At 39.2% G+C, this 13780-nt stretch overlaps 1 protein-coding gene across 3 annotated transcripts in view; it reads right to left on the bottom strand.

Moving 5' to 3' along the window:
* The window catches only part of KIF1B (kinesin family member 1B), a 143870-nt gene that overhangs the window by 83143 nt on the left and 46947 nt on the right, over positions 1-13780 (bottom strand). For all 3 annotated transcript variants that reach the window (XM_029230761.1, XM_029230763.1, XM_029230762.1), the window contains 5 exons: positions 11356-11433; positions 10439-10504; positions 5442-5517; positions 1394-1472; positions 476-618 (listed from right to left, as the gene is read on the bottom strand). In XM_029230761.1, coding sequence (XP_029086594.1) covers positions 476-618; positions 1394-1472; positions 5442-5517; positions 10439-10504; positions 11356-11433 — 442 coding nt within the window. The remainder of the gene's footprint in view (positions 1-475; positions 619-1393; positions 1473-5441; positions 5518-10438; positions 10505-11355; positions 11434-13780) is intronic.

The raw sequence follows: 13780 nt of genomic DNA on the forward strand, positions 1-13780 counted from the left end.
AACAAAAATTTTAAGTTAACAGTTTTATGAAGTGGTTAATTTCTCAGTGAGAATAAACTTAACATTCCAAATAAACTTCACTGCTGATCTAAAACAGAAATCTAATAAAAATACAAATAATGATACATTACGTTTTAAGAAGTAATTTCATGAGTTCAAACAGATAAGCTGGTACATGGTACATAAAGGAATTCTAAGATCATTTTCAATGAGTTTTCTTTCTTTTTTTTTTTTTGGCCACAGGTCTTGTGGGATCTGTCCCCCAACCAGGGATTAAACCAGGCCATGGCAGTGAAAGCCCCAAATCCTAACCACTAAGCCACCAGGGAACTACTCTCAATGGGCTTTTTAAGAAGTTAAGAAGAAACAAAAACCTCTTGCTTTACCATCTAGCTGCCTCAAGCTCCTTAACTCTAAGTTTAAGAGCCCTCGAGAGGAAAGGAATAGATTTTGCATTGATCCTTAATTCACTTACTATCAATAATATCTCCCAACCCCTGAGCACGAAGAAGGTCCTTCAGCCGTGTCACCTCTTCCTTTAATTCACGAACCAGTTTGGCATTGGGGTCCTCATTGATAACAGCATTGCATTTAATTTGTTTTGCACGATCTGCATATCTAGATCCAAAAAGAAAACACATTTTTGCCATTCCTCAAATGCTCTACTTCTCATAAGTAACATACCATTATTTCTAACTCAAACAGCTTGAGTATTTACACATTTTATGAGCCTTAATAATAATACATTTGTAGAAAGCTTTACAGTACCTTATAAAGATGAGGAAAAAGGCTCCAATGAATTTAAGTGATTTCCCCAAGATCACAAAGAAAATAAATATCAAAGAGAGGACTCAAAACTAATTTATTAGACCATATAGTGTTTCTTCCATTATATCAAAAATGTCTTTAATGAGACAAGAGTTGAAAGTTCCAGATTAAAGTAATGGAACCTATTCATATATAAGACTACCCTACTAGTAAACATTCTGTCAGTAATTTTTAAAATATTACATGTACTCATAACTTTGTTACTTTTTATGATGTGAGCATTTCTATAATGACAAACATGAGAAGGGGATACTTCTTTTTACAGAAATAAATATTGTAAGAAATTTCTACTATTATCTAAAAGTTATCCAAAAATCTCACCAGAGTAAATTTAATATCTTTCCTATGAAAAAGTTCCCGCCTTTCTCAATGAAACTGAAAACTATAAACAGGTAAGCTCTATTATAATAAAAATCATTTTCCCCCATGTTTTCCCTGTTATGAGAGGGATGGATCGTTGTTTACTCAAGCGACTACCCACATAGCATATGAAAATCCATGGCGTAACAAGATGACTTATGGTAGCACTGTGTTCTGTTTAGCTATTGAAATCAAACTGGAGTACCTCAGAGTGCTCAAAGTTTCATCATAGTTGATATCTGCTGGGCTCAGAGCAGCAACCATTGCAGTCCGAGAATTGCCACCTAAAAAGATGAATCATAATTATCTCAAACCATACTCATTTTAGAAAAACTTTTATTGAATGTGTCAAATCAGACAGCACAATCTCAGATCCCAAGATTTAATCAACAGATTTTTGGACTGCCCCCACGCCAGGCACTGTTATATGCACATCTTAGCATCTGGATGTACTGTGTCCAGTTTCCCTCTTCCCACTCCCATTAAGATCTCAGACACCCCACCAAGGCCATTCTTAGTGATGTCAAAGTCACTGGCAACATGGACAGCACAACAGGCCATTCTCAGCCACTCCTTCTATCATCAACATGTGACACAGCTAATCACTACCTCCTTCTCATTAAGAATGAGGGAAAGGGGCTACAGGAACAGTGAATGAAGGGCAAAAAGGCCGGAAAACATCAACAAAGAGGAGTAAGGGTTGGTAATATCTAATTACGTGCATCAAAGGAGCATGGGGTTTTCAAAAAGGAAGAAGAAACAACAGTTTGAAGCAAGTGCGTGTGGTCACATAAACAACTACTTCACAGTTCATGTCCTGAAGTAAACAAGATTTGGGAGCAAACCCTGATTTAAAGGTGAGCAAATCCAGGGAAGTAGCCAAGATGGCGGAGCAGGAAGACCCTGAGCTCCCTCCTCCCACAGGCACACCAAAATCACAACTGTTTACAGAGCAGCCACTGATGAGAAAAAACAGAAGACTAGCAGAAAAGACCTTCTCCAACTAAGGAAGGAATCACGAGACAGGTAGGAGGGGCAGAGATGTGGGATAGTTAAGACCCACAGCCCTGGGTGGGCGACCCACAAATGGGAGGATAATTACAATTGCAGAGGTTCTCCCCAAAGAGCAAGGGGCCTGAGCCCCCCATCAGGCTACTGCACCAGGAAGATGAGCCCCCAGAACGTTTGGCTTTGAAGCCCAGCAGGGCTTACTTTTGGGACAGCCAGAAGGCTGTGGAAAACAGAGACTCCACTCTTAAAGGGCACACACAAAGTCTCACCCGCTCCAGGACCCAGGGCAGAAGCAGTAATCTGAAAGGAGCCTGGGTCAGACCCACATGCTGATCTTGGAGGACAAGAGGCAGAAGTGCACCCTGGGGACACAGACACTGGCAGCAGCCAATTTTGGGAGCTCGTTCTATCACAAGGACACTGGTACAGGCAAATCCCATTTTGGAATTCTCCCTCTAGCTTATTAGTGCTAGGACTGGCCCTGCCCACCAGCAGGTCTGCTGCCTCAAGACCCGCAGAACCCACAGCCACTCCGGGACCCAGCCCTGTCTACCAGAGGGCCCAAGACCCTGCCCCGCACACCAGCGCACTGGCACTAGCCCCAGGGACCCTGGGACCCAGCTCCACCCACCAGTGGGCCAGCACCAGCCTCAGAATCCCCTGGGCCCCAACCCTGCCCACCAGCAGGCCAACACCAGCTTTAAGACCCTCAGGGCCCTGCAGCCAGAGACCTGGGAACCCAGCTCTGTCCATCAGTGAGCTGGCACTAGCCCCGGGATGCCCTGGGCTCCAGTCCCACCTGCCACCAGGCCGCTACCAGCTCTGAGACACCTTGGACCCTTCAGCCAGCTGCCCCAGGATCCAGCCCCACTCACCAGCATTGCCAACACCAGCTTTAGGACACTCCAGGCTCTGCAGCCAGCCCTGTCAGGAACTGGCCCTACCCACCAGCAAATCGACAACAGATCCAGGACCCCCAGCCCTGTAACCACCCACTCCAGAACCCAGCCCCACCCACCAATGTTTGGCAGCCTCCACACAAGGCAGGGCCTGGAAACCAACTGGACTGGGGGTCAGCCACGCCTACCAGACTTCCCACAGTAGTCAGCCTGCCACAAGAGAAGGACCCTCGCAGCCCAAATAGGAGGCACCCCTAGAGCATATAGCTCTGGTGACCAGAGGGAAGTGCATTGCTGGAATGCACAGGACGTCTCCTGCAAAAGGCCACTTCTCCAAGGTCAGGACACATAACCAACCTACCAGATACACAAATAAAAACAGCAAACTAGGCAAAATGAGGCAACAGAGAAATATGTTCAAAACAAAGGAACAAGATAAAACCCCAGAAGAACTAAGTGGAAACAGGCAATCTACCCAATAGAAAGTTCAAGGTAATGATTGTAAAGATGTTCAAAGAACTCGGGAGAAGACTGAATCAACAGAGTAAGAAGTCAGAAGTTTTTAACAAGAGTTAGAAAATATAAAGAAGAACCAGAAAAAGATGAAGAATAAGATAACTGAAATGACAAATACACTAGAAGGAATCAACAGATAAGATGATACAGAGGAATGGATCGGTGAGCTGGAAGATGGAATAGTGGAAATTACTAAAGCTGAACAGAAAAACGAATAAAAAGAAATGAGGACACTTTAAGAGACCTCTGGTACAACATCAAGTATACTAACATGACACGACAGGGGCTGCACGAGGAAAAGAGGGAGAGAACATATTTGAAGATATTAATAGATGAAAACTTCCCTAACCTGGGAAAGGAAAAAGACATCCAGGTCCAGGAAGCACAGAGAGTCTCAAACAGGATCAACCCAGAGAGGACCACTCCAAGACACATTATAATTAAAATGGCAAAAATTAAAGATAAAGAGAGAATGTTAAAAGCAGCAAGGGAAAAGCAACAAGTTACTACAAGGGAACTCCCATAAGGCTATCAGCTGACTTTTCAGCAGAAACTCTCCAGAATAGAGTGGCATGATATATTTTAAATGATGAAAAGGAAAAACCTGTAACCAATAATACTCTACCTGGCAAGGCTTTCATTCAGATTTGACGGAGGTATCAAAAGTTTTACAGATAAGCAAAAGCTAAAGGAGTTCAGCACCACCAAACCAGTTTTACAAGAAATGTTAAAGGGACTTCTCTAAGTAAAAAAGAAAAGGCCACAACTAAAAAACATGAAAACTACAAAAGGAAAAATCTCACTGGTAAAGCCAAATATACAGTAAAGGTAGTAAAGCCATGTATAAAGCAAGTAGGAAGGTTAACAGATAAAAGTAGTAAAATCATCTATATCCTCAATAAGTAATTAAGGGATACACAAATTAAGTGATGTAAAATATGATGCCAAAACATTAAACGTGAGGCTGGTGGGGGAGGGTGCGGGGGGGGGGCAGTAAAAAGGCTGAGTTGTTAAAATGCATGAACTTAAGAGATCAGTAATTTACAATAATCCATATATATAGATTGCTATGTACAGTGTGGGAAATACAGTCAATAACTACAATAATATCTCTGTATGATGACATATCATAACTAGACTTGTGTGATGATCAGTTTGAAATGTATAGAAATACCAAATCACGTTGTGTAATAGGAACTAACATAGTGCTGTAGGTCAACTATACTTCAAAAACAAATAAACAAACAAACTCACAGAAAAAGAGATCAGATTTGTGGTTACCAGAGGCAGGGGGTAGGGCAGAGGGGAAATTAGATGAAGGTGGTCCAAAGGTAGTACAAACTTCCAGTTATAAGATAAATAAGTACTAGGAATGTAATGTACAACATGATAAATATAATTAACACTGCACTATGTTATAAATGAAAGTTAAGAGAGTAAATCCTAAGAGTTCTCACCACAAGAAAAATTTTTTTCTATCTCTTTAATTTGTTTAATCTATATGAGATGATGGATGTTCACTAAACTTACTGTGATAATCATTTCATGATGTATGTAAGTCAAATCATTATGCTGTATGCCTTAAACTTATACAGTGCTGTATGTCAATTATATCTCAATAAAACCAGTAGGAAAAAGAAACAAAAAAATTAAATTAAATTAAATTAAGGTGAGCAAATCCAACCAGCTTGAATCAAGAGAAAAACGAAAAAAGGAAAGAGTAATAGAGATTTTTCTTCTCAAAAAACAGACATACAGGACAATTAACCACAAAACATAATCAGTAAACAGCTTTAAAAAGATCCACACACTGGTGGATCGACATACCTAGATTTTCTCGAAGGAGCCAAGTAAGTACAGAATCTCTGTATGGAATAAAATCAGTTTTCTTCTTCTTCTTACTCTATTAAACAGAAAGAAATGGCCTTAGCCTCTCTTAGGCGTTGTTAGAGAGGAATAATTCACACAAAAGGCAAACCAGTCTAAAATTCCCAAGTAAATTAAATTACAGTAGGATGTCATCACTGTTGAAATTTAACACTCACAGCTTCAGTTCTTCACAATACCCAAAGCTCATCCAATAAATAATTTTTTTATATTTTATTTTTAAAAATTTACAACATACACAGCAGTTTGGAGAGTAGCATAATGAGCTACCACATATCCATCATGCAGCTCCAACCATTATCAATTTTTTGCCAATCACTTTTCAATTATCACTCAAACACTTTTCTACATTTTTTCTTCCTGAACTGTTTTGGAGGAAACTGCAGACCCCATGCCCTTTTATCCCTAAACACTTCAGCAGATAAGGACATTCTCTTACACAGTCACAGTTCAAGGACCAAATTCAGGAAATTTAACACCAGTACAATACTATTATCTAATACCCTGTCTCGTGTAGGGCTCTAAAGCAAATCCAACATTCTACCTAAATATACTTCAGGTACATATCTCTAACAGAGAAGGACTTTATAAAAAAGAAAAAGTAACTATAAGACCATTCTCACACTTAGCAAAATTAACAGTAATTCCTTAATATCATCTAATACCCAATCCTCAAATAATAATTTTTACTTTTGCAGAGGGGCAAGAATGAATCCTGTGTGTTCCAGGTTGGATGTGTAGGAACAACTCATTTAGTTAATGAATTTACTTGGCCAACCACCAAATCAGCAAGTGGGATATTGCATATCTAGTAACTCTTGTATATTAATACACATTTGGTTTCTTTAAAAGGAAATTATGTTCAAAATAAATCCAACCATTAGAATTCGTACTCAAAGTGAAAAGGTCTAAGAAAGTGATGTAATTTGCTAATATGGAGATTTAAAAAGACTGCAAGATAAAGTTTCTATATTTATCAAGAGTTTACTTGTTTGCTGTACACCTGAAACTAATATAACACTGTAAATCAACTATACTCCAATAAAAATTTTAAAAAAAATAGTTTACTTGTACTGCTCTCTCCATGTCCCTTCTCATTATCACAGGATAAAGCAAAAAGCACCAATGCAAAGCCAGTGCTGAAATGGAGGAAATTACATCCTCTGAAAGTAAAAAACAATGCAAATGCTTTGTGTATAATAGCTACTCCAATATCTGCTGGCTGACTACTATGTCCTGACAGTTTAAGAAGCTACTAAGGGGACCTAGCAGAATGGGAAAGGGAGGGTGGGAGGGAGATGCAAGAGGGAGGGGATATGGGGATATATGTATACATATAGCTGATTCACTTTGTTATACAGCAGAAATTAACACAACTCTGTAAAGCAATTATACTCCAGTAAAGACGTCAAAAACAAAAAAAAAAAAAAAAAAGAAGCTACTAAGGGGAAAGCCAGAGTTCACTGATCAACATTTCCCCAGTAATAGGCAGTTTTATAATCCATTCCTGGTATAATCTGAGGTTACATTAAACTAAGGATGATCTACTTCGCGCTAAAGCGTGGGTACTCAGAAAAATAGTACTAAGTAGCTGACTCTGGTTTGTTGAGGAGGAAAGGAAGTAGGCAAGTTGGCACGTGAATTCCATCTCATCATATATGTCCCCTACATCTCATCCCACTCCACCCACAGACATACGTTCCACCAATTACAAAGTCATTTTCCACAGCAGGTTCTATTTCTAAATTACACAGACCTTTAGCGAGAATTAACCGTCTCAGTCATTCACAGCCGAGTGCGACTTTCATTCCACTATAAAATTCTTGGGGCCTGAAAGCTCAGTTTATCCTTTCCGTTCCCCACTGCACCTAAACACTCCACTTTGCCTGTGGTTAGTACTGAAAATGCTGCAAGATTTAAAGTATGCCAGTTACAGTGACTGCCAACGGTACTGTAAAAATAAGCAGTGTCAGATTCTAAAATGTTCTATTTTCACGTCTGTCAATTAGACTAAATTAAGAAGTAGTTAAATGAAGAAGCATAAATAGAACTTCAATCTTTTCCACTTGAAAATACCGCAGAATTTTAGCCATTTCTTCTCTATTTGCTCTCATACAAATTAATCTCCTGTTCTCACATCCATAATGTTTTCAAAATAAGTGTTTCAGTATTTACATAAAAAGCTTTACTTAGATCATTAACCTCTCTAAAAAGAAATACTACTAAGTATGGATGGTAATAATCCTGTTTCTCCCCTCAGCGGAAATAATAATACATCTTAATTCACCAAAACTCATGCCTGTTACATAAAAACTAAAATTTATTTCTCATCTATTACAGTTTATGACACAGATACAAAGTACTAAACTGGGTTTTATAAAACTGATTATAAAAAAATCATTTGCGGGCTTCCCTGGTGGCGCAGTGGTTGAGAGTCCGCCTGCCGATGCAGGGGATGCAGGTTCGTGCCCTGGTCCGGGAAGATCCCACATGCCGCGGAGCGGCTAGGCCCGTGAGCCATGGCCTCTGAGCCTGCGCGTCCGGAGCCTGTGTTCCGCAACAGGAGAGGCCACAACAGTGAGAGGCCCGCGTACCGCAAAAAAAAAAAAATCATTTGCAAAATTTTGTGGCATAGAGCAGTGTGGGAAGTACATAGAAAACTAGGACTCTTCTTCTGGTTGATATGGGTGTGAACAGATAAGCAAATGGACAAGTTAGAATAATCACTAAATTTTAAGCCTTCATTGTTCTGGGACCCAGATTAGATATGTGAAGAATATCCACACATGTATAATATCAAATAAGAGAGAGATGTCTTAATCTAAGGCAGCTTTACAAAAATAAAAAACAGAAAACAGGGGCTTCTGGTGGCGCAGAGGTTACGAATCCGCCTGCCAATGCAGGGGACACGGGTTCGAGTCCTGGCCAGGGAGGATCCCACATGCCGCGGAGCACCTAAGCCCGTGCACCACAACTACTGAGCCTGCACTCTAGAGCCCACGAGTCACAACTACTTAAGCCCATGTGCCTAGAGCCCGTGCTCTGCAACAAGAGAAGCCACTGCAATGAGAAGCCCACGCACTGCAATGAAGAGTAGCCCCCGCTCGCCGCAGCTAGAGAAAGCCCGCGTGAAGCAATGAAGACCCAACGCAGCAAAAAAAAAATAAAACTAAAAAGAAAAAACAGAAAAAGAGCATTACGTTTTATTAATATTTTTGTAGAAGTAGAGAATATACAAATCTATACATTTAAAAATATTTCAATGCAGACACTGCCTCTATCCCTGATGTTACTCTTTGTGATTCAGAACTGTTAAAGTGCTCTATTATTTATGCTAAAGAGTAGTAATAAATTTTAGAATATCTGTGTAGAATTTAAGGAAAAGAAAAATCTATTGTATCTGGATTAATAAGGATGCAAATAATGTGTTTTGTAGATACAGTTAGAAATTTAACTTGATTCTAGAGCCTTCACTTTACGTATAATCAAACAGTAGAAAAAAATTTTTTTAATGATTAAATAATCCATGACTTTCCACGGTAGGAAACAAGATAATACAAAGAGGTTTAAAAAATATATACTAATAATTTCAAGAAGCCAGCTGTTTTTTTTTTGTTGTTTTGTTTTTTTGCGGTACGTGGGCCTTTCACTGTTGTGGCCTCTCCCATTGCGGAACACAGGCTCCGGATGTGCAGGCTCAGCAGCCATGGCTCACGGGCCCAGCCGCTCCGCGGCATGTGGGATCTTCCCGGACCGGGGCATGAACCCGTGTCCCCTGCATCGGCAGGCGGACTCTCAACCACTGCGCCACCAGGGAAGCCCCCCAGCTATGTTTTAGAATGGTACCCATAAGAAATTTCTTTGATTGCTCTTTAAGAGGTTTATAGGCGACTTCTTCAAGCGACAATCTTATAGATCGCTAGGAGAAGCACCATAAGATAACACAATATAGAAGCATCCTCAAATTTCTCTCTTGTTCCCTTATTCATTCTCCAAAGCACATCATGTTCCCTAAATTAATTTTGGTGTGTAGTCTCATGATTCATGGTCACCCTAAACAGCAATTCTAAATTCCAGAGCTAGAAAATAAATAACAAAAAGTTTTTTGAAGGTCCCATTCCTACTTAGGCCTCCATATATCCTGCTGAGGATTTAAAATCATCACAACTGATTATACAGCTAGTTCGTTTCTACCAAGCCCCACCATACCTTGCTGGTGCAATTATCCTACAGATGAAAGCATTTAAAAGAGAATGAAAACACAGGATAAGCCTCCAAATAGAAAATATTTTGTTTAAATTTTAAGTCATAAATTGAATATGACTTCTCAGAGACAAGCAAGAAAACACTTAATTCTTTTTAGGGATTCAAATGAGGTACTAAACTAAATTAAAGCATACAGTACCTAGTAGTTCCTTAGCTTCTAACCTAAATAATGAAGCCCCTTATACAAAAATTGTTTCAGCTTTAGTGTTCCACAGCTAAGGAATAAGAAAAAATAAAACTATTTTTAAAAGTATATTATTGGCCCACAAATCAACAGCATTCACCAAGGCAAATTGCTCAAAATACTCTAAAATGTACAGTATCCTATCTAGAAAAGATCATATAGAAAAGAATATGTAATAAATGCTACACTTGGTTTTTATGAGAGATATAAAATAAGGCTCAAATAGTCAAACCTTAGGTCTTTGCAAAGACCTAGTTTTAATTCTAGCCTTTACAGATCTACATTTACTTTCATTCTCCTTAATCACTTTTATTTTCAGTACAAAGTCAAAGTGTGTTATACCCAGTATCTTATCTGAAAAGCTTTAAAAGGAGAAAGGCAAGATTATATAAAAGGACCAAGAGAACATTCTTCATAAGCCACCATAAAATATCGTCAAGTACATGTGTTGAACAAATTTTCTCATGCAATGAAGTATAACACTTACCACCTCTGCCAAGGCTGAAATGACTTTACCCAGAGTTGTAAGAGACTTATTAATATTTGCTCCTTCCTGAAATCAACACCAAACATAAAAGAATTATGATAATTTCTACTATTGCCACATCATATATAACACATAAAATACAATTAACCATATGCTAGCATTATTTGTTTATTTATGACCACAAGTTCTAAAAACCTCCTTTAACCCTCAATCTTTACTCCTCTCCACTTGTTGACATGCCAGGACCACATGCCTAACTCACAGTCCTGAAGTATCGTCAAGATGTCTATGCTCCAAAAACTTACAGATGTAGCCTTCTTCCAACAACTCAATGACATGAGTTTATCCTAGAAAACATATCTCTAGAAAACTCCATGCTTGTTCTCACATCTAGATCTTGTGTATTCTTTTCCCATTACTGTCCCTTACTTCCATCTAACCAAATTCTGACTGTTCCTCAAAATACAATTCAATTTTCACCTTGACCATGAAATCCACCTTAACTATTATCATGTAACATATCTTTGCATTGAAGTTACAGATCAGAAGACAGGAAATTTTTTCTGTAAAATGTTTTGTGGGCCATGTGGTCTCTGCTGCAGCTTCTCAACCCTGTCACTATAGCACGAAAGCAGCCACAGACAATACACAAATAGATGCAGCTGTGTCCCAATAAAATTTTATTTACAAAAACAGGCAGTGGGCCGGATTTGGCCTACTGGCCATAGTTTGCTGACCTGTGTCATAGAATCTTTTTTTTTTTGGCCGCGCTGCACAGCTTACGGGACCTTAATTCCCCGACCAGGAATTGAACCCGTGCCCTCAGCAGTGAAAGCAAGGAGTCCTAACCACTGGACCACCAGGGAATTCCCAAAGAACATTTATTGACTAGGCTATTTCTTTGGTAAGATAAATACCTTTAATCGAGTCCCTTTGGCACCAGTTGAATCAGCTCGTTCACTTCCCGCTAGATCCACCAAGCTGATTTTACTGACCTGGTAAAGAACAATAACACTGGGGCAATTAAAAAATAAGCAAGGTAGAAGTAGAAAACATTTAGAGGCAAGAAATTAAAAGATTAAGTCATAGAGAACACTAAAAATATTAATTAGACCTCATACGTGGCATAAGAAGACAAACATACTGTAGTCAATTTAAAGAGCATGCAGGGGCTTCCCTGGTGGCACAGTGATTGAGAGTCTGCCTGCCGATGCAGGGGACACGGGTTCGTGCCCCGGTCCGGGAGGGTCCCACATGCCGCGGAGTGGCTGGGCCCGTGAGCCATGGCCGCTGAGCCTGCGCGTCCGGAGCCCGTGCTCCGCAACGGGAGAGGCCACAACAGTGAGAGGCCTGCGTACCGCAAAAAAATAAAAAATAAAAAAAATAAGGAGCATGCAAAAAAATTTCGTGTCAATTATCTTGGTTTAAAAGAAGTAATTTTAGGATAAACACATTTTAAAATGATATGTCATAAAAATGTATAAAACTCATTAACCCATTAAATGGCATACTAAAAATGAAGCTTCTAACCACTGGAACTCTCACATACTGCTGATGGGAATGTAAAATTTTACAATCACTTTTGAAAGCAGTTTGGCAGATTCTTAAGAAACGAAATGTACACCTACAGTAAGACTCAACCATCCTACTCTTAGGTATCTTTTGTTGCTGTTTTTTATTCTTTTTTTTTAAATTCTTTTTCTTTTCGGCCACACCGTGTGGCATACAGGATCTTAGTTCACCGACCAGGGATTGAACCCGCACCCCCTGCAGTAGAAGCGTGGATTCTTAACCACTGGACCACCAGGGAAGTCCCCTACTCCTAGGTATTTACCAAGAGAAACAAAAAACAAGTATGCACACAAAGACCTGTATACAAATGTTCATGGCATCTTCATCTGTAATGACCAAAAACTGTTCATTTAAATGACCATCAATAGATGAGGTAATGCGCAAACTGTGATCTATCTATACAATGGAATACTGATCAGCAATGAAAATGAGTGAACTATGGATACACACAACAATACAGATGAATCTCTAGATCATTATGCTAAGCTGAAAGAAGCTGGCAGAAAACAGTACGTACTATATGATTCTATTTATACAAAATTCTGGAGAGTGTTAACTAATCTACAGTGACAGAAATCAAATCAGGATTGCCTGAGGATGAGAGTGGAAGAGATTACGAAGGGGCATAAGGCAACTTTTGGCAGTAATAGAAATTTTCATTATCTGAATTGTGGTACTGGTTTTACAGGTGTACAGGTAGTCCCCCCTTATCCACCGTTTCACTTTCCACAGTTTCAGTTACCTATGGTCAACGGCAGTCAGAAAATATTAAATGGAAAATTCCAGAAATGAACAATTCACAGGTTTTAAATTGTGTGTCATTCTAAGCAGCATGATAAAATCTCGCTCTATCCCAGTCCATGCCTGGGATGTGATCATCCCTTTGTCCAGCATATCCCCGTCCTTAGTCACTTAGTAGCTGGCTCAGTTACCAGACCAACTGTTGTGGTATCACAGTGCTGGTGTTCAAGTGACCCTCATTTTACTTAATAATGGCCCCAAAGCGCAAGAGTAGTAATGCTGGTAATTCGGATATACCAAAGAGAAGCCGTAAAGTGCTTCCTTTAAGTGTATGCTGAGGTTGCTCATATCTACGGTAACAATGAATCTTCTATTCATGAAATTGTGAAGAGGGAAAAAGAAATTCATGCTAGTTTTGCTGTTGCACTTCAGGCTGCAAAAGTTATGGCCACAGTGTGTGATAACTGCTTAGTTAAGATGGAAAAGGCACTAAATTTGTACAATAAGATATTCTGAGAGTGAGAGAGACTACATTCACATATCAATATCACAGTATATTATTGTAACTGTTCTATTTTATTATTGTCATTAATCTCTTACTGTGCCTAATTTATAAATTAAACTCTATCCTAAATATAAATGTATGGGAACAAACAGTATGTATAAGGTTTTGATACTATCTGCAGTTCCAGGCATTCACTGCGGGTCTTGGAATGTTATCTCCAGCAGATAAAGGGTGGGACTACTGTATATATATGTGACCCAATTTCATACTCTAAATATGTGTTGTTTGTCGCACTTCAATAACACCTCGATAAAGTTGTTTAAAAAAAATTTTTAAAGCTTCAGGAAAGTTTACAGAAAAGTATCCAAAACAGATTATCAAGGAAGCTATGGTTATGGGTTAATGTCATTATTTTTGTAGATTTAACATCAGGGAAGAAAAGAAAAAATTCTTTCACATAGCATGTTCCTTGGTGCCATTCAGACAAATACTGACTACTAAATGACATTAATATAGAACCTCTG

This window comes from Monodon monoceros, unplaced genomic scaffold, assembly GCF_005190385.1.
Source record: "Monodon monoceros isolate NGI ecotype Baffin Bay Population unplaced genomic scaffold, NGI_Narwhal_1 Super_Scaffold_18, whole genome shotgun sequence".
NCBI lineage: Eukaryota > Metazoa > Chordata > Mammalia > Artiodactyla > Monodontidae > Monodon > Monodon monoceros.